At 44.4% G+C, this 21,709-nt stretch overlaps 1 protein-coding gene across 1 annotated transcript in view; it reads left to right on the top strand.

Annotated features, from left to right (window-relative positions):
- The window catches only part of LOC134911302 (phospholipid scramblase 1-like), a 48,365-nt gene that overhangs the window by 12,785 nt on the left and 13,871 nt on the right, over positions 1-21,709 (top strand). Inside the window, exon 2 of the mRNA XM_063919573.1 lies at positions 11,272-11,465. Coding sequence (XP_063775643.1) covers positions 11,272-11,465 — 194 coding nt within the window. The remainder of the gene's footprint in view (positions 1-11,271; positions 11,466-21,709) is intronic.

Below are 21,709 nucleotides of genomic sequence, written 5' to 3'. Positions count from 1 at the left end.
GTTAATGTGCATTGGATCGCTTTATTTTTATGAATTGACATAGGGATAGCAGACATTGGGAGCCACAACAGATCTGCCAGGCAGAATGGAGACACTGTTGTCTGTTCGACAAGTACCCATGGTTTCACTGTATCTACGTCGATCCAATCTCTGATTTGGCTCAAAATGCACGCTTTGTGGTAGTTTTCTATATCAGGGTAGGCTGCTCCTCCCTTGACCTTAGGGGCTGAAAGAGTGGATCTAGCTATTTTAGGTTTTTTCCCCGCCCAGATGTAGTTGGAAAGGATCTTATTAAAATCGTTACAAGTTTTCTTCGGGAGAGGACGAGGGATAGTTCTAAAAAGGTACATTAGCTTCGGTAGGAGCACCATTTTTGCCGCCGCCACGCGCCCAAGCCAGGAGACATCCTGCAACATCCAGTCTTTGGTAAGTGTTCTAAATGCTGCTAGAAGTGGGTCAAAGTTACATGTCAGGAGATCTTCCTCCCTAGAGAGGTGGACTCCCAGGTATCGAAGGGATAGTGATTGCCAGGAGTATTTGTATTTTGTTTTCAGGGAGAGGACTTCGTCTGTATTTATGTTCAGTGGGAGGGCTTCGGTTTTAGCGGTATTAAGCTTGTAGTACGACATTTTAGCATATTGGTCAAGGATAGCATGTAGGTGGGGTAAGGAGGATCTCGGTTGCAAGAGACAGAGCAAAATATCATCTGCAAAGAGACTTATCTTGTGCTGTTTCCCGCCTATATGGGGACCCAAGATTAGATTATCTCTTCTAATACATTCCGCTAATGGTTCAATCGCTAGAGCGAATATTAATGGGGACAGGGGGCATCCTTGTCGGGTACCATTAGTAATTTCAAATCTCGTAGAATGGCACCCATTCGTGAATACTCTAGCTGATGGGCAGGAATATAGGGCTAATATAGAGTTAAGAAAGCGGCCTCTAATGCCAAACCTGCGGAGTGTATGCTGCATATAATTCCAATGGAGTCTGTCGAATGCCTTTTCGGCATCAAGTGAGAGGAGCAAGAGAGGTTGATCAGCCTGTCGGCAGTGTTCAATGATATTGATCACTCTCCTAGTGTTATCAGAAGCCTGTCTACCTACCACAAATCCAACTTGATCCGGGTCGATCAGGGCGGGTAAAAGGGGAGCAAGTCTATTTGCTATTAGTTTCGCAAAAAGTTTGACATCAACATTGAGCAAAGCTATGGGGCGATAGTTTTGGACGGAAGTGGGTGATTTGCCGGGTTTCGGGATTGTTACAATTTGGGATTCTAGCATTTCTTTCGGGAAATAGGAGTTGGTGGAGGCTTCATGAAACACATTTAATAAGGTAGGGGCGAGCAGTTTATCAAATTGCTTATAGAAGTTAGACGGGTATCCGTCTGGGCCAGGGGCCTTATTAAGGGGAAGGGAGTTAATAGCCGTGTTTATTTCCTCCAGAGTCCATGGGGAGTCAATGAGTTCAGTGTCTTGTTTCGACAAAGATGGGAGGGGGAGAGTCTGGAGGAACTCAGAAATTTCCAGAGGCTCAGGTTGAGGAGTATCAGGGTCCTTTTTTAAATTATATAATTGGCAGTAGTAGTCCGCGAACGCGTTGGCTATATCTGAGGGGTCCATAACTTTGGTGCCCTTGGAATTATATACTGCTTGTATCCGTTCTCGAGCTCTGCGTCCACGAAGTTTACGAGCAAGAAGTCTTCCCGCTCTATTGCCTAAGGAATAATATGTTTGGTTAAGCCGCTGAATGTTGCGGTGGACCTCAGCAAGCGCAAAGGAATTAACTTTGTCCCTGGCTGATAGTAGCTTAGAGAAAATGGCTTTGTTTGAGGGGTCTTTTTTATGGGCCTTCTCTAGTGAAGCGACCTCCTGCTCCGCAGAGGCCAGCTGTTGGCGTGAGTCTCGTTTCAATTTAGCCGCGATTTGTATCGCTGAGCCTCGGACCACGGCTTTCAACGCACACCAATGGGTGAACGTAGAGGTGTCTGATGGTTGATTAGTGCATAAGTACAATTCCAAAGCCGCCTGTACAGCCTGTAGGCCCTCAGGTTTATTTAATAGATGGGAACCTAATCTCCAGGGTCCCGGGGGGGCATTATATGAGAAGACATCCCAGCTCAGAAATAGAGGGGAATGGTCCGACCACGTCATTGGCAAGATGGTAATCTTGCGTATAGAGGCTAACGTTGGTCTATCTGCAATGGCCATGTCAATTCGGGAGTATGATCTATGTACATGTGAATAAAAGGTGTAGTCTCGTGTCGTGGGATTTTTAACTCTCCAGGCATCATACAAAATTATTATGATTTAAGTGCTCAACAAATAACTGTGCAGAATTTGTATCCCCATCCCATATAAAAAACAAATCATCTATATACCTGCCATAGAGCACCAAGCTCGCCCCAAAAGGGCCACCCAGATATAATTATCCTCAAAGTGGCCCATATATAGTTTGGCAAAACTAGGGGCGAACTTGGTGCCCATGGCAGTGCCCAGTGTCTGTAAATAAAAGTGCTTATTGAATATAATAATTGTGCGTTAAAGTGAACATAACTGAATCTAATATAAACTAGCTGCATGCTAGGAGTCGCTGTATGTACTACAGATTCCAGAGGGCACCGGGGCCGCGTTTATTGTGAAGGGTGAGTGCCAATACGTTGCTGCATATATATATATATATATATGTCAAAAATAAGGAGAGCACACCAGTGAGCGCACACTGTGGTAAGTCCAGAGTTTGTTAATTAACTCATGTGGTGCCCGCTCATCCACTCCTGCCAGGAGTCGGGGGTTTCTAAGTAATGTCAAAAATAAGGAGAGCGCACCAGTGAATAATAATAAAAGGTAACACTTTACTTATGTAAATATCCACGTACATGTAAGTTATGATTGATGCACTTAGCCAGTTTCTCCGGTAACTGCCGCCACGGAATGATCCTTCTGCTAGCGGGGTATTTCTCACGGAGAAGCCGTCTGCTCTGTATCAGACGGAAAACACACTTCGTCTGCCGATGCAAGCCACGCCCAACGCGTTTCGTCACTTAGGGACTTCGTCAGGAGCTTCGTCAGACGGCTTCTCCGTGAGAAATACCCCGCTAGCAGAAGGATCATTCCGTGGCGGCAGTTACCGGAGAAACTGGCTAAGTGCATCAATCTTAACTTACATGTACGTGGATATTTACATAAGTAAAGTGTTACCTTTTATTATTATTCACTGGTGCGCTCTCCTTATTTTTGACATTACTTAGAAACCCCCGACTCCTGGCAGGAGTGGATGAGCGGGCACCACATGAGTTAATTAACAAACTCTGGACTTACCACAGTGTGCGCGGATCAGAATTCCATATATATATATATATATATATATATATATACGGCAGTATCACAGGAATTATACAGAAATATCACTGGAATTTTACGGCAATATCACTGGAATTATACGCCAGTATCACTGGAATTATACGGCAATATCACTGGAATTATAAACCAGTATCACAGGAATTATACAGCAATATCACTGGAATTATACGGCAATATCACTGGAATTATACGCCAGTATCACGGGAATTATAAGCCAGTATCACGGGAATAATACGCCTGTATCACGGGAATTATACGGCAGTAACACTGGATATATGGCAGCAGAGGACACCACCACTGTGACTGGTCACTGGACTGATGCTACACAAGACACTACCCCTGGTCTGATGCAAGACAACACAGCAAAACTGCAAGGGACTTATACAGCAGCACTGGGGACATATAGCAGCAGAGGACACCACCACTGTGACTGGCTGGACTGATGCTGCATAAGACACTACACTGGACTGAGCAGCACAAGACGGCACTGGAATCGCCACCCCACTTTCCCGCCCACACAGACACTGAGGACACGTCCTCTCACTACACTCTCCGACACTGGAGTGAAAATGGTGGCAACGCGCGGGTCCTTATATGGAATCGAAACCCCGCGATAATCCGACAGCGGGATGATGACATTTTGCCTCGTTCTGGTTTCCGAGTCAGGCGGGAAAACCCGAGCCTGACTTGGATCCAGGCTCAGGTGGTGAAGTCCGGTAGGGTTCGGTTCTCTGGGAATCGAACCCGCTCATCTCTAGTTATAATCATCAGTTCCCTTGAAGCTTCTTTCACTTTGGTATTTGTTTGTTAGGAGTGATAAATTCTGTATACATTTTTATTGGACTTTATTATCACTTGAACCTGCTTTTCTCTTTGTATGCATGCTTTATGTATATTCAGAAAAAATAAAAGTAGAATTCCTCAGACAACAAGCATGATTTGTGCTTACTTTTAGAAGATGGCATTTTGGAGGTTTGCCCGCTTACCGCATTGCACCAAGCTCCAGAATGCGATACATTCCAGGGCATGGATGCGGTGGGCAATGCCATCTTTAGATATCATTGCCCTATTGAAGCCTGTGGGTTTCTTTTGTGATTCCTCCTGAGAGAGATCCAATCGTATCCCTCCCAGCATTCCCCACAGTGCGTGCATCACTCAACGCATGCACAGAAGGACTTCTGGGTCCTAAACCCAGAAGTCCTTCTATCGCCAAAAGCAGCTCTCACTCGGAGAGCTGTCCTTTGTGATTTTCTTCAAGCATACGGCTTTAATAAACCCTGTTATGCTTGCAAAAAGTGACGGGATACCATCGCATTCAAAATGCAAAGCATCATACATCCTGCCCCTGATGACATATCAAAGAGCATGTAGGGGTTCTGATGGCATGGATTCAGTAGAGACCGACCGCGGGATCCTAACAGCCAGAATACCGGCAGCGAGCACAGCGTGTCCCCACGTGGGCTCACCACACTTACACATACACAGCGTTATATTCCCCATCGGATGGTGGCGTGGGCCACCACCCAAGTGGGGATTCGGGGCGGCGGTCAGGATTCCAACCACCAGTATTTTACCGGGTGTCAGGATTCTGGCATCGGTATTCTGATTTCTGGGATCTCGGCAGACAGCAACTTAATTGCCTATCGATGGCATATAAGGGGCATGTGAGCCCCTGAAATTACACATTTTCATAAACTTTTACTTGGTAACCACACCACATAACTTTAACACCAGCTCGGACTTAGCTCTAACTTATAACTAGCTGTTCCACCCGTTCTTTGCACGGGAGTTTCTGATTTTCCCGGTTGTACATATAAATGAGTGTTAAAAATATGGTAAATCTATAGAGATGTACATTTGAGACTTCTTAATGTAAGTAAATATTAATCCATGTTTCTTAGTGTTACCAGAGGAGCATCCGTAGCAGATACGGTAAAAATTGATTGGACCATTTTTTGTAGTTTATTAAATTCTACCCACTGGAGGAGCAATACAAATTTTGATCTGAATGTCCATTTAAGCATTGTTGTTCACGCAATGCAAGCCATGCATCGGTAATTACGTCATTATGTAAACCCCTTTTTCATCCCCTTAGGGGAGTTTTATTAAAATTCTAATTACGTTGTTTTCCTATTTCCCACCTGAAGAATACCTATGTTAAATTTCAGCTTCCTAACATATCGGGAAGTAAAAAAATTAGTGATGAGTCAGTGAGTGAGGGCTTTCATAATTATATATATATATATATATATAGATTAGAGATGAGCGGGTTTGGATCTCCGAGATCCGAACCCTCCGAACTTGACGATCCGAGCCAAGAACCGATTCCAGCTCGGGACATCCCGCCAGACTCTGATCCCAGAACAAGGCAAAACATCATCATCCCACTGTCGGATTCTCATGGGTTTTGGATTCCATATAAAGAGCCGAGTATCGTCGCCATTTTCACTCCGGACTTGGAGAGTGAGGGAGACAGACCTCTGTCTCTCTGTGGGCGGTGATGTCGGGTGGGGTCAGTGTGTGCTCTCTAGGGGTGCTGTCCTGTGTTCTGTTAGGGGTGCTGTCCTGTCACTGTGGTGTCCTGTGCTGTTAGGGGTGCTGCAGCTGTACATGGGTGTTGTTGTCCTGTCACTGTGCTGTACAGGGGCACTGTCCTGTATGCTGCAAAAAATTCAGGGGTGTTGTAAAGGTACACTGGCCCTGTTTTGTATGCTGTAAAATTACAGGGGTGTTGTTAAAATACAGGGGTGTTGGTCCTTTCCTGTATGCTGTAAAAATACAAGGGGGCCAGTTCTGTCCTGTATGCTGTAAAACATGCAGCGGTGTTGTAAAGGTACACGAGTCCTGTCTTGTATACTGTAAAAATACAGGGTTGCTTTGAAAATAAATGTACACTGGCCATGTCTTGTATGCTTTAAAATTACAGGGGTGCTGTGAAAATAAACGTACACTGGCCCTGTCTTTTCTTTGTCTGCCACATCATTCCAGGGGTGCTGCTGTATATGGGGTGCTGCCCCTCTGCCCTATCAGTCCAAGGGTGCTGCTCCACTGCCGTTTAAGTCCAGGGGTGCTGTTGCCTGTTTGCTGTGCTGTGTAATTCTCCAGGGGTGGTGCCTATGCTGTATAAGTCCAGGGTTGCTGCCTATCTGCTGTATAAGTCCAGAGGCACTGCCGTATACTTCCAGGGCTGCTGCTGTACTTGATCCTAGGTTTAAATTAAAGCCTAGAGCAGAATATGAAACAAGCTTCAACATCACAACCAGATTTAAGAAAACATACAGCCGAAAAGGTGGAAATGGAAATTGCAATTTTGATGAAGTGTTTTTCAATAAAGTGGGGAGAGACCACATTTGTTTCCAAAATCTATCAGTCTCAGAAGAGACAGAATCATATTCCAGCGGAACGTGACATGGCAACATCTCCTACTTTATTTTCTCTGGCAACTGTCAGAAAAAAATAGATTTTCCAAACACACCTAGGTCTATATATATGTCTGCCATATAATTCCAGGGGTACCCTGTCTGAACCCGCTCATCTCTAGTAGATATATCTTCTAGTGTGCACTGTGTACCCAGCATTAGAGAGAGGTTCTTCTCAATTATTTAATGTTAGAGACTCAAATGAATGGCTCCAATTAGTCAACCTTAATTTTTATTTATTAATAATGTTCCACATTTTGGGATTATTTACAAGATGCGCAGTTGTTGTACAGGGTTCTTTTCCTTTATTTTGTAAATGTTTTCTTCTTAATAATTTATCCTTAATAAATGTACAATGTAAGGGCTGCGTAGGGTTATCGCAAGACCTCACGGTGTTAGAAGAACAGAGTTTCAGTGATCTTGCATTGCATCAGCTTTCCATTGCACTGCAGTACTAGATGGGCCAGGAGCTCCTGTGAGGCACAAACAGTTACTGAATAAGGGCCCAGTATGGAGTCTCATGGTGGCTTACAGTCAGGAAGATGTCTGTCTTGCCAGGCTGAGGCATACTGTTGGCACAGAGGTTAGCATTGCTTCCTCCCACAGTCCTACTTGTAATATGAAATGAGATTCGACTAGAGTGGTCAGCTCCCCTAGGGCAGCTGCTGTATAACAAAAAAAATCACTGCACAGTCCTGCTTAGTACTGTACTGAACCCACCCTAACTGAACTTGCCCGATCCGAGGCTGATGTGAGGGCTCACGAGGGGCTGGCAAAACATCTAAGCTGCTTTATTTAAAAATAAAATATGAATAACATAAATAAGACACACAGGTATGCTCACATGCGTGTTACTGGGACACCCACAAGAGTTCCACAAAATAAGTCTCCAGACTCTGTGGAGGAGAAAATATCCAATCTTGATCCTGTGGTATACACCAGTTTAATTGCATCCCAGCATAAAATCCGAGATTATCCTAATACCTGAAAATGGAGAAGGGGATACAAATTTGGAGGCTTTGGCCCCTAGTTTTTCAGTTTGTCCAGTAATGTGGTAATTATATATTTGGTTGGTTAAAGTCCTTTCTGTTCCACACCAATATGGGAGTGGAGGTGAAAGCCTGTGTGTTATACCTTATTGCGTGTGCCTCTCTAATTTTTAATCACCTTCTTGACATTGTCCTCTTCCTCTTGCCTCTTCTCATACTGTGTAAAGTCATCAAATATGGAGGTGGTATGTTTGTAGCTAGCTATCATTCGGAGAACTTGGCTAGCTTTTTCCAGGGGGACCACCTGCTGCTGATATGATGGGTTTATTAAACTTAGTATGTCCTGTTTAAACAACATAAGGGTGGGTGGGAGGGCCCAAGGACAATTCCATCTTGCACCTCTTTTTTTTCTTTGCATTATGTGCTCTTTGGGGCCTATTTTTTAAATCTGCCATCCTCTCTGCCACTGCAGTGCCACTCCTAGATGGACCATGTGTTTGTGCCGCCCTCTTGTGTCGCTTAGCTTAATCATCCAGCTACCTCAGTGCAACCTTTTGGCCTAAAAACAATGTCCCTCATTCCGAGTTGATCGCTCGCTAGCTACTATTAGCAGCAGTGCAAACGCTAAGCCGCCTCCATCTGGGAGTGTATCTTAGCTTAGCAGAAGTGCGAACGAAAGGTTAGCAGAACTGCTCGTGAAATTTTTCATGCAGTTTCTGAGCAGCTCCAGACCTACTCCTACCTTGCGATCACTTCAGTCAGTTTAGTTCCTGCTTTGACGTCACAAACACGCCCTGCGTTCAGCCAGCCACTCCCCCGTTTCCCCAGGCATGCCTGCGTTTTCACCTGTCACGCCTGCGTTTTTTAGCACACTCCCGGAAAATGGTCAGTTGCCACCCAGAAACACCCACTTCCTGTCAATCACTCACCGATCAGCAGAGTGACAGAAAAGCGTCGCTCGCCGTTGTGTAAAACTGCATAGTTTTGTGTGAAAGTACTTAGCGCGTGCGTACTGTGGCCCGTACGCATGCGCAGAAGTGAAGATTTTTTGCCTGATCGCTGCGCTGCGAACAGCGGCAGCTAGCGATCAACTCAGAATGAGGGCCAATATTGTGAGGTGTTCAGAATAGACTGGAAATGACTGAAAATGCATGTTATTGAGGTTAATAATACAGTAGGATCAAAAATACCACCAAATTCTGTGATTTTAGCTGTTTTTATGTTTTATTTAAAAAAATCCAGATCCAAAACCGGAACCAAAACCAGAAAGGGTGGTTTTGGCAAAACCAATCCAGATTCAAAACACGAACGGAGATCCAGATCCAAAACCAGAACATAAAACCCAAAAATTGGCCAGTGCACATCTCTATAGATGAGTCTATCAGGTAGAGTTTAAATAAATGGTGACAGTGAAAAACTATACTCCATTGCACCTAGTGTGCAGAGGAAGAACAACACCCAAGGCACCATGGGAACACAAACAGTAGTTACTTTGTATCAATTTATAGATTTTGTTCATTGTTTCGAGTTATTGTTTTACTTTGATAAACTATAACTTGTTTTATCTTACAAGAGTTTTTGGACCTACTAATTTATAGATTGTATTAGATAAATTATATCTATAAACTGATTGCTTGATATGGGAAACTTCTCCACTTGTCCTCTTTAGAAGGTTTGATATATCTCCCTGTTTAGTAAGAATGAACATCTAAAGGTCCACCACTGATGGTCTCTATCAATGGTGCTATCAGTGTTTTACATGAATGTCAATAAACCAATGATGGTATAAACCCTCTATGCCCTAGTGTTGGTCACAGGAATTAGGCGGGCCAATCAAGGAAGGGAACAATGGTTAAGTGACATGATGGGGCGGTGCTAAGTGAGCTGTTACTAAAAAAAACATTTGCACATCTCTGCCATTATTGTGGTGAACCATTGGACTTCTGCCATTGATGGCAAAACCATCAACCATCAATGGCAAACCATTCATTGTTACTAACTATCAATGGTCAATGGCATCCCTTCTGTTTAGTTCTAAATTAACATTTAGATATAGTAACCAATAAATCAACTGTCATACACAGACCCATCCAAAATCTGAGTACTGGGCTAAATAAACAAAATTATTATTATTATTATTATTATTGTTATTATTTTATTTTTGACTGCATTGTGGCCCCACCTCTGGAGCCACCACTGATTATTACTAATCGATCACTACTGTGTTCACCATATTTTTTTTACAATCTGAAACTCTTTTGAGGACTACTCTTCATACACCATTCATGATATTTTATCATAATCACTGGGAGACTATTACACAGCAGATCTGAGAATATCAACTTTACCTAATGCAAACTTTAGAAGGGTTTATTTGCTGAAAATAGGTGGACATTCATATAGTTACAAGATAAAGGTCTGAGATTCACCAACTGATGATTTGGGACAATACTTTATAACATCGGTTATACTCTTTGGCGTCTCTATGATGGTTGCAATGTGTGCAATGCACAGGGGCCCCTGGGTCCAGTGGGGCCCACACCTCATACATTGCACCCATGTTTTATTACTTACCATACCAGAGGCCCTCATCGGAGCCCCAGCTGCTGTAAAAAATCGCCATCAAAATGGCCACCGCATATGAGAAGTAAGAATTTAGTCTCCGGAACATGGCGGGCGCCATGTTTCCGGAGGCCTGCGCATGCGCAGTAGACCCTGGCACAGTGCCAGTGTCATCCACATCTAGTAGAGGAGGGGCCCCACCCAAAGTCTTCACACGGGCCCCCTCCTCTGTAAAACTGCCCCTGAGGACACTGTTGCTATAATCACCATAAATTGTTATATCAGGATACATTGGTCCTTCTTCAGATGCTTCGGCTAATGCCTATTTTAAAGCTATAGAACTGCGATACAATGCAACAGCTGCTCAGAAAAGAACAGAAACGCCACCGGGGCCATTTCAACATCTCAGCAACTACGTACTCCATAACATCTCCCTGAGTGTGTCCATGGTCCTGCAGAATGGCCACGGGAGCTGCGATGCTGGCGCCATGTTTTCTGCATATAAAATCTCAGCTGTGTGTCGAGACATGCCCCAAAACTGTCGCAAAATGCCTGTATTTGTGCCGCCACTCTTCGTTACATCCCCCAAGGGGTCCCTTCCTGTCAATCACGGTGCAATTAATTTCTCACTGTGAGAGGCACCATAAAAGTCATAAAAGTACCTTGCCGCATGCATAGTGCAACCTACAGTAGACACATGTGTAGTCTTTCGATAATCGTTCCGCTGCATCAAAACCCTGCATTGCAACGGCATCTGAATCAGACCCATTGTCCATTACTTAAATGTCATTAAACTAAATGAAGTAATTTATCAGTGCTACATACTGTACAATGCTGTGAGATGCACGTGTGACATGTGTGATCCATGATAAAGGGCACACATCTCTTTTATTTGTACACTCAAATGTAATCCATTGTTATTTATTTTTTCCTTTACAGCTTGTAGAGACACTCCTTGGGAAATATTAAACGACATGGGACAACAAGTCTACAGTATCACAGAGGACCGTAATTGCTTCTGTGAATATTTCCTTGGAATCAAGGGACCTCTCTCCATACACTTTACTGATCATACAGGAGGCGTAGTCATGGAAGTGTATAGACCCTGCACCTGCGCGTATTGCCCAGAAAAAGTATGTTTGTATATATATATATATATATATATATAATGGTTTACTGAGAGATATTCTGTAAACAAAAAACAACAGCAATGTTTTATAATGTGCTTGTCATCTCCTCGCAGAGGGCGTGATTCTCAGTGGCGAAGTCAGACACAGTGATGTTTTTCTTATGAACATGCGTCTGAGTGCACTGCGCATGCGTCCTGATGGTGTTTGTACAGAGACACAGTACACATGCACGGTCATTAAAATATAATGGGGTGTAGTGACAGGGGTGTCTAAACAGACTCATGGAGTGTCACAGGCATGTTGCAGGAGTATTGTTGACAGGCCGAGTGGTAAACTGCCCACATAGGGGCCCATACTCAGACATAGAAACTGCACTTACAGTACCCTAGGGCTGCAGTTTAGATGATGCGATCAATGGCCCATTTAAATACACACCAGATGCTGTGAGTGGAGTGGGCTCCTCAGTCCTTGCACATTCAGACATAGCATAATGTTGCAAGTGTGACAATGGCAAAAAGGCGCTATAGTGGCCAACTCAGAATCGGGCCCAGAAAGCATTACTGCTGTCTAAGTGGTGGGGGTTATTCAGGTTTGTTAGCAAACCAAAAAAGTTACAATTGGGCAAAACCAGGTGGCACTGCAGGTAGGCAGATGTAACATGTGGAGAAAAAATTCAGCTGATATAAGCAATACAGATAATAAACAGTAATAATTAAAAATATTGTCAAATGTACCAAAAACAGAACAAAAGTGAAATCACCACATTATATCAAGAAAGGATGCAGCTATCTGTAAACACCTCTTGATTATCATATAGAAGTAATTATGTTACAGAACAATAAGGAGTACCAATGATTACATTAAAGCAATCAAAAATTTCCATTACATGTGATAATTCTAAAGATGGTCTCTAACAAAATAATAATAAAACAAAATGCTCACTTGTGTGACTGACCTTAGGAGTTCCTGTAACTGGCAGTTGCTGTGGCTCCCCTATTTAAACTTTGGACTGCACTGCAACACCACCTCTGGAGCCGTCCCTGGTTAAGTGGGCCTAATTCCGAGATGTACGCAAACCCAATGTTCAAGTGCTGCATTCTAAGATTGAGTGCTGCGATACCGTCAGGAGGTGTCTTTTTCTCCCAGACGCCTCTTGCCAAATAAGCATATTTTCCAAACCCGAAGCAGCGAACTACGCACTGAATCAGGCCCAGTGTTTTTCTGGCGTAAAGGAATGTCTAAGGAAAACATCAGAAAGCTACATGTTGTCATATGTATAAACAAGTTGTTTGGACTATGGTCCCTAGACAGATAAATGCATTTTGATCACATAAGGTTTCTTTGACTAATAATAGAGGTTGTCATTAGCCTGGAGTGACTTAAACCATGAGGATGGGGGCTGGCTTGAGTGGTGGTTGTTAAAAGTGGAGCGCTCTACTGCGCAGACTCTATGTTGCTGCTCCTCCTCCAGGGAAGCTTCATTCCTTGTACCAAGATGGTATCAAGATGCCATAGTGGAAGACAGTAGTCAGAAAGTATAATCCTGCGCTCTCTCTCTTACAATGAGTGCTAGCAGGTCAGGTTGGGTAGCATAATCTATGTTACAGATGTAGTTATACTCATGGTGGCTACATCCTGCCTGAACGTGAGCATGGTAATGGCAAACAAGGCGCAAATTTGCTTAGATGTAGCCAAGATGAGTGTGGCTACATCTATATGTTGTGTTCTCCATTTGTGCTTGAAACCCCTTTCCAACATATAGTGATAGATTCACTAAAGTTTCTAAACATGAAAAGTGGAGGTGTTGCTCAATGCAACCAATCAGATTCAAGATATAACTTCTCTATTGCATTCTAGAAAATGAAAGACAGGATCTGATTAGCTGCTATGAGCTACAATGCCACTTGTCTACTTGTCTGTTTTAGAAGCTTTAGTAAATGTGCCCCATAGACTTATTGGAAGTTCTATGCCTATACAATACTGCGAGCAACTCTCTAACAACAGTAAAATGTAGGATAAACAACCATTGCCATTTAGGGATAGGAGTTATCTTCTAGGGTCAGTAACAACAACGTAAACCAAGGGGTTGTTCACCGCACAGGTTAAATTACATTAAGTAAAAAAAAAAAAATCAGTTTACAATCACATCACATGTATTGTCTGTTACCATTCAGGTAAATATTAGAGATGTGCACCGGAAATTTTTCGGGTTTTGGTTTTGGATTCGGTTCCATGGCCGTGTTTTGGATTCGGACGCGTTTTGGCAAAACCTCCCTTAAAAATTTTTGTCGGATTCGGGTGTGTTTTGGATTTGGGTGTTTTTTTTTTCAAAAACCCCTCAAAAACAGCTTAAATCATAGAATTTGGGGGTCATTTTGATCCTATAATAGTATAAACCTCAATAACCATAATTTCCACTCATTTCCAGTCTATTCTGAACACCTCACACCTATTATTTTTAATCCTAAAATTTGCATCGAGGTCGCTGGATGACTAAGCTAAGTGACCCAAGTGGGCGGCACAAACACCTGGCCCATCTAGGAGTGGTACTGCAGTGTCAAACAGGATGGCACTTAAAAAAATAGTCCCCAAACAGCACATGATGCAAAGATAAATAAAAAAATAAAAAAAGAGGTGCAAGATGGAATTGTCCTTGGGCCCTCCCACCCACCCTTATGTTTTATAAACAGGACATGCACACTTTAACAAACCCATCATTTCAGCAACAGGGTCTGCCACACGACTGTGGCTGAAATGACTGGTTGGTTTGGGCCCCCACCAAAAAAGAAGCAATCAATCTCTCCTTGCACAAACTGGCTCTACAGAGGCAAGATGTCCACCTCATCATCATCCTCCGATTCATCACCCCTTTCACTGTTTACATCGTCCTCCTCACAGAGTATTAATTCGTACCCACTGGAATCCACCATCTCAGGTCCCTGTGTACTTTCTGGAGGCAACTGCTGGTGAATGTCTCCATGGAGGAATGATTATAATTAATTTTGATGATCATCTTCTCCACATTTTCTGGAAGTAACCTCGTACGCCGATTGCTGACAAGGTGACCGGCTGCACTAAACACTCTTTTGAAGTACACACTGGAGGGGGGGCAACTTAGGTAAAATAAAGCCAGTTTGCGCAAGGGCCTCCAAATTGCCTCTTTTTCCTGCCAGTATACGTACGGACTGTCTGACATGCCTACAGTGATGCTGTCACTCATATAATCCTCCACTATTCTTTCAATGGTGACAGAATCATATGAAGTGACAGTAAACGACATGTCAGTAATCGTTGGCAGGTCCTTCAGTCCGGATCAGATGTCAGTTTTCACTCCTGACTGCCCTGCATCACCGCCAGCGGGTGGTTTTGGAAATCTGATCCTTTTCCTGGCAGGTCCAGTGGTGGTAGAAAATGAAGGAGAAGCTGTTGGCGGGTCACGTTCCGCTTGACTTGACAAGTGTCTCACCAGCAGGTCTTTGAACATGTGCAGACTTGTGTCTGCCAGAAAGAGATACAACATAGGCTTTAAACCTAGGATCGAGCACGGTGGCCAAAATGTAGTGCTCTGATTTCAACAGATTGACCACCCGTGAATCCTGGTTAAGCGAATGAAGGGCTCCATCCACAAGTCCCACATGCCTAGCGGAATCGCTCCGTTTTAGCTCCTCCTTCAATCTCTCCAGCTGCTTCTGCAAAAGCCTGATGAGGGGAATGACCTGACTCAGGCTGGCAGTGTCTGAACTGACTTCACGTGTGGCAAGTTCAAAGGGTTGCAGAACCTTGCAAAACGTTGAAATCATTCTCCACTGCGCTTGAGTCAGGTGCATTCCCCCTCCTTTGCCTATATTGTAGGCAGATGTATAGGCTTGAATGGCCTTTTGCTGCTCCTCCATCCTCTGAAGCATATAAAGGGTTGAATTCCACCTCGTTACCACCTCTTGTTTAAGCTGATGGCGGGGCAGGTTCATGAGTGTTTGCTGGTGCTCCAGTCTTCGGCACGCGGTGGCTGAATGCCGAAAGTGGCCCACAATTCTTCGGGCCACCGACAGCATCTCTTGCACGCCCCTGTCGTTTTTTAAAAAATTCTGCACCACCAAATTCATTGCATGTGCAAAACATGGGACGTGCTGGAATTTGCCCACATGTAATGCACGCACAATATTGGTGGCGTTGTCTGATGTCACAAATCCCCAGGAGAGTCCAATTGGGGTAAGCCAATCTGCGATGATGTTCCTCAGTTTCTGTAAGAGGTTGTCAGCTGTGTGCCTCTTATGGAAAGCGGTGATACAAAGAGTAGCCTGCCTAGGAACGAGTTGGCGTTTGTGAGATGCTGCTACTGGTGCCGCCACTGCTGTTGTTGCTGCGGGAGGCAATACATCTACCCAGTGGGCTGTCACAGTCATATAGTCTTGAGTCTGCCCTGCTCCACTTGTCCACATGTCCGTGGTTAAGTGGACATTGGGTACAACTGCATTTTTTAGGACACTGGTGACTCTTTCTGACGTCTGTGTACATTCTCGATATCGCCTGCCTAGAGAAGTGGAACCTAGATGGCATTTGGTACCGGGGACACACTACCTCAAGAAATTCTCTAAGTCCCTGTGAACTAACGGCGGATACCGGATGCAGGTCTAACACCAACACAGCTGCCAAGGCCTGAGTTATCCGCTTTGCAACAGGATGACTGCTGTGATATTTCATCTTCCTCGCAAAGGACTGTTGGACAGTCAATTGCTTACTGGAATTAGTACAAGTGCTCTTCCGACTTCCCCTCTGGGATGATGATCGACTCCCAGCAGCAACAACAGCAGAGCCAGGAGCAGTAGGCGTTACACTCAAGGATCCATCGGAGGAATCCCAGTCAGGAGAGGACTCGTCAGACTTGCCAGTGACATGGCCTGCAGGACTATTGGCGTTCCTGTCTAAGGAGGAAATTGACACTGAGGGAGTTGGTGGGGTGGTTTGCAGGAGCTTGGGTACAAGAGGAAGAAAGGATTTAGTTGTCAGTTGACTGCTTCCGCTGTCACCCAAAGTTTTTGAACTTGTCAATGACTTCTGATGAATGCGCTCCAGGTGACGTATAAGGGAGGATGTTCCTAGGTGGTTAACGTCCTTACCCCTACTTATTACAGCTTGACAAAGGCAACACACGGCTTGACACAAGTTGTCCGCATTTCTGTTGAAATAATTCCACACCGAAGAGGTGATATTTTTGGTATTTTCACCAGGCATGTCAATGGCCTTATTCATCCCATGGACAACAGGTGTCTCCCCGGGTGCCTGACTTAAACAAACCACCTCTCCATCAAAATCCTCCTGGTCAATTTCCCCCTCAGCGCCAGCAACAGCCATATCCTCATCCTGGTGTACTTCAACAGTGACATCTTAAATTTGAATATCAGAAAATGGATTGTGGGTGCTCCTTCCAGCACTTGCAGGGGGTGTGCAAATGGTGGAAGGAGCCACATCTTCGTGTCCAGTGTTGGGAAGGTCAGGCATCGCAACCGACACAATTGGACTCTCCTTGGGGATTTGTGATTTAGAAGAATGCACAGTTCTTTGCTGTGCTTTTGCCAGCTTAACTCTTTTCATTTTTCTAGTGGGAGGATGAGTGCTTCCATCCTCATGTGAAGCTGAACCACTAGCTATGAACATAGGCCAGGGCCTCAGCCGTTCCTTGCCACTCCATGTTGTAAATAGCATATTGGCAAGTTTACGCTTCTCCTCAGACACTTTTAATTTCGATTTTTGGGTCATTTTACTGAACTTTTGTTTTTTGGATTTTACATGCTCTTTACTATGACATTGGGCATCGGCCTTGGCAGACGACGTTGATGGCATTGAATTGTCTCTGCCATGACTAGTGGCAGCAGCTTCAGTACTAGGTGGAAGTGGATCTTGATCTTTCCCTATTTTACCCTCCACATTTTTGTTCTACATTTTTTAATGTGTGGAATTATATGGCAGTAATATATCAATAGCAATGGCATACTGTACTGTACTACTATATACTGGTGGTCACCACAATGCTGCACTGTACTACTATATACTGGTCACAACACTGCAGCAGATATTGAGCACTGATATGGATACTAGAACTGACACAGAGCAGCAAGAAACAGCAATGGCCTACTGTACTGTACTACTATATACTGGTGGTCACCACAATGCTGCACTGTACTACTATATACTGGTCACAACAATGCAGCAGATATTGAGCACTGATCAGGATACTAGAAGTGACACAGAGCAGCAAGAAACAGCATTGGCCTACTGTACTGTACTACTATATACTGGTGGTCACCACAATGCTGCACTGTACTTCTATATACTGCTCACAACAATGCAGCACAGATATGGATATTAGAAGTGACACAGAGCTGCAAGATACAGCAATGTCCTACTGTACTGTACTACTATATACTGGTGGTCACCACAATGTTGCACTGTATTACTATATACTGGTCACAACAATGCAGCAGATATTGAGCACTGATCAGGATACTAGAAGTGACACAGAGCAGCAAGAAACAGCAATGGCCTACTGTACTGTACTACTATATACTGGTGGTCACCACGATGCTGCACTGTACTACTATATACTGCACAAAACAATGCAGCACAGATATGGATATTAGAAGTGACACAGAGCTGCAATATACAGCAATGTCCTACTGTACTGTACTACTATATACTGGTGGTCACCACAATGCTGCACTGTACTACTATATACTGGTCACAACAATGTAGCAGATATTGAGCACTGATCAGGATACTAGAGGTGACACAGAGCAGCAAGAAACAACAATGGTCTACTGTACTGTACTACTATATACTGGTGGTCACCACAATGCTGCACTGTACTACTATATACTGCTCAAAACAATGCAGCACAGATATGGATATTAGAAGTGACACAGAGCTGCAATATACAGCAATGTCCTACTGTACTGTACTACTATATACTGGTGGTCACCACAATGTTGCACTGTACTACTATATACTAGTCACAACAATGCAGCAGATATTGAGCACTGATCAGGATACTAGAAGTGACACAGAGCTGCAAGAAACAGCAATGGCCTACTGTACTGTACTACTATATACTGGTGGTCACCACAATGCTGCACTATACTACTATATACTACTCACAACAATGCAGCAGATATTGATCACTGATCAGGATACTAGAAGTGACACAGAGCAGCAAGAATCAGCAATGGCCTACTGTACTGTACTACTATATACTGGTGGTCACCACAATGCTGCACTGTACTACTGTATACTGCTCACAACAATGCAGCACAGATATGGATATTAGAAGTGACACAGAGCTGCAAGATACAGCAATGGCCTACTGTACTGTACTACTATATACTGGTGGTCACCACAATGCTGCACTGTACTACTATATACTGGTCACAACAATGCAGCAGATATTGAGCACTGATCAGGATACTAGAAGTGACACAGAGCAGCAAGAAACAGCAATGGCCTACTGTACTGTACTACTATATACTGGTGGTCACCACAATGCTCTACTGTACTACTATATACTGGTCACAACAATGATGCAGATATTGAGCACTGATCAGGATACTAGAAGTGACAGAGCAGCAAGAAACAGCAATGGCCTACTGTACTACTATATACTGGTGGTCACCACAATGCTGCACTGTACTACTATATACTGGTCACAACAATGCAGCACAGATATGGATACTAGAAGTGACACAGAGCTGCAAGATACAGCAATGGCCTACTGTACTGTACTACTATACTGGTGGTCACCACAATGCAGCACACAGAGCACAGATATTGAGCTTTTCAGGCAGAGAACGTAGCCACGTCCTCTCCGCTCAATCTACAATGCACGAGTGAAAATGGCGGCGATGCGCGGTTCTTTATATGGAGTACGAATCACGCGAGAATCCGACAGCGGGATGATGACGTTCAGCCTCGTTTGTGTTAACCGAGCAAGGCGGGAAGATCCGAGGCTGCCTCGGACCCGTGTAAAACACGAGAAGTATGGGGGGGGGGGTTCGGATCTTGAGTAAATTGAATTGGAAACAAGAAAAGAAAAACCTTAAGAAAGGTAGGTAAGCCTCTTGTACAATGGGGCACTCTTTAAAGCAGCAGTAGACTATAGGATACAGTATAGTATTAAAACTTTTTCCAAGTACACAAAATAATTGAAGCGCTGCGCAGTCAGAATATCTATTTTATGAATTTGTCACATACAAACAATTTCTTTTTCAGTTAGTATTAAAACTTAACCTTTATTAATATAGGCTATATAAAATGTAATATGTTTAATAACATGTGACATTACCTTTGAAAAGACAAACAAAACATATGGGAATCTGGTCCCAAGTTGCGGCGAAATATAGACAAACATAAAAAAACATACAAGCACAGTTACAAACACAAATATAAAAAGCACTCAGGTTCTTCTCCGCTCAGTGGAAAATAATCGTACTTAGGAAATATTCCTGTACAGTTATAGGGCGGATGTACTAATGTACATCACAGCCCATCGCCACCCATTGCCACGATGCTGATCGCATATGTACAGGCCCAGCGCCACCTGCTCAGCGAAGGGATACAGTGCAGGTAGGCGCCAGGCAGGGAGGCGCTCTACCTGCCCTGCATCCCCGCTGCTGCACCTGCCGCAGGTCCCCCCTGCTGCCGGCTGCTGTGCCTGTCACTGCATGACAGGCAGCGGCGCCGGCAGCTTGTAGCCTCCTCCTCCTTATGAAGCAGCTGGGGCTGTGTGCAGTGCAAGCTGCAGGCCATGGAAAGGGGCAGAGCTACCCATCTTGAGGGGTGGAGCTACACTGCATGGAGGGGGCAGAGCTACATGGGGCCAGGCTGCTGTACAGGGGGAGCATCAACAGTGGTGGCCTGCCAGACTTGGTTAGTGGAGGATGAGAGAGAAATGTGTGTGTGTATGGTGGGTGGGTGTGTCTATGTGTGTGTATGGGGAGTGCATGGTGTGTGTGTGTGTGTGTGTGTGTGTGTGTCGGGGTGTGTATGTGTGCATGCATTATAGACGCTACTAGTGGGGGTCGTTACTTATAAGGACGCTACTACTGGGGGGCATTACTTATAAGGACGCTACTACTGGTGGGCATTACTAATAAGGATGCTACTACTGGGGGGCATTACTTATAGGGACGCTACTAGTGGGGGGCATTACTAATAAGGACGCTACTAATGGGGGGCATTACTAATAGGGACGCTACTACTGTGGGGCATTACTTATAAGGACGCTACTACTGGGGGGCATTACTTATAAGGATGCTACTACTGGGGGGCATTACTTATAAGGACGCTACTAGTTGGGGGCATTACTTATAAGGATGCTACTACTGGGGGGCATTACTTATATGGACGCTACTAGTTGGGGGCATTACAGATAAGGATGCTACTACTGGCGGGCATTACAGATAAGAACGCTACTACTGGTGGGCATTACAGTAAGGATGCTACTACTGGCATGCATTATGGATAAGGACACTACTACTTGTGGGCATGACGTATAAGGACGCTGCTACGTGCGGGCATTACGTATAAGGATGCTACTACTGATGGGCATTATGTATAAGGACGCTACTACTGGCGGGCATTACGGATAAGGATGCTACTACTGGCGGGCATTACATATAAGGACGCTACTACTGACAGGAATTATGGATAAGGACGCTACTACTGGCGGGCATTACGGATAAGGATGCTACTACTGGCGGGCATTACATATAAGGACGCTACTACTGAAAGGCATTATGGATAAGGACGCTACTACTGGCGGGCATTACGGATAAGTATGCTACTACTGGCGGGCATTACATATAAGGATGCTACTACTGAAAGGCATTATGGATAAGGACGCTACTACTGGCGGGCATTACGGATAAGGACGCTACTACTTGCGGACATTGCAGATAAGGACGCTACTACTGGCGGGCATTATGTATAAGGACTCTACTGCTAGCGGGCATTATGTATAATGACGCTACTACGGGGGGTATTATGTGAATGAGCAGCACTACTACGTGCGGTGAAATGTGAATAAGATTGTACTACTGTGTGCGTAAATTCAAATGGGGGTACTATTGTGTGACCACACCCCTTCTTTGTGAGACTACACCCCTTTTCCTGACACACGCCGAAGGTGCTCGCTGACCCTTTGTGAAGTATGGGAGGGCGCAAATTTATAGTTTGCAGGGGGGCGCCGAACACCCTAG

This window comes from Pseudophryne corroboree, chromosome 4 (genome assembly GCF_028390025.1).
Source record: "Pseudophryne corroboree isolate aPseCor3 chromosome 4, aPseCor3.hap2, whole genome shotgun sequence".
NCBI lineage: Eukaryota > Metazoa > Chordata > Amphibia > Anura > Myobatrachidae > Pseudophryne > Pseudophryne corroboree.
Note: the sequence above shows the minus strand (reverse complement) of the source record. Positions and strands in the feature narration are given on the sequence as shown.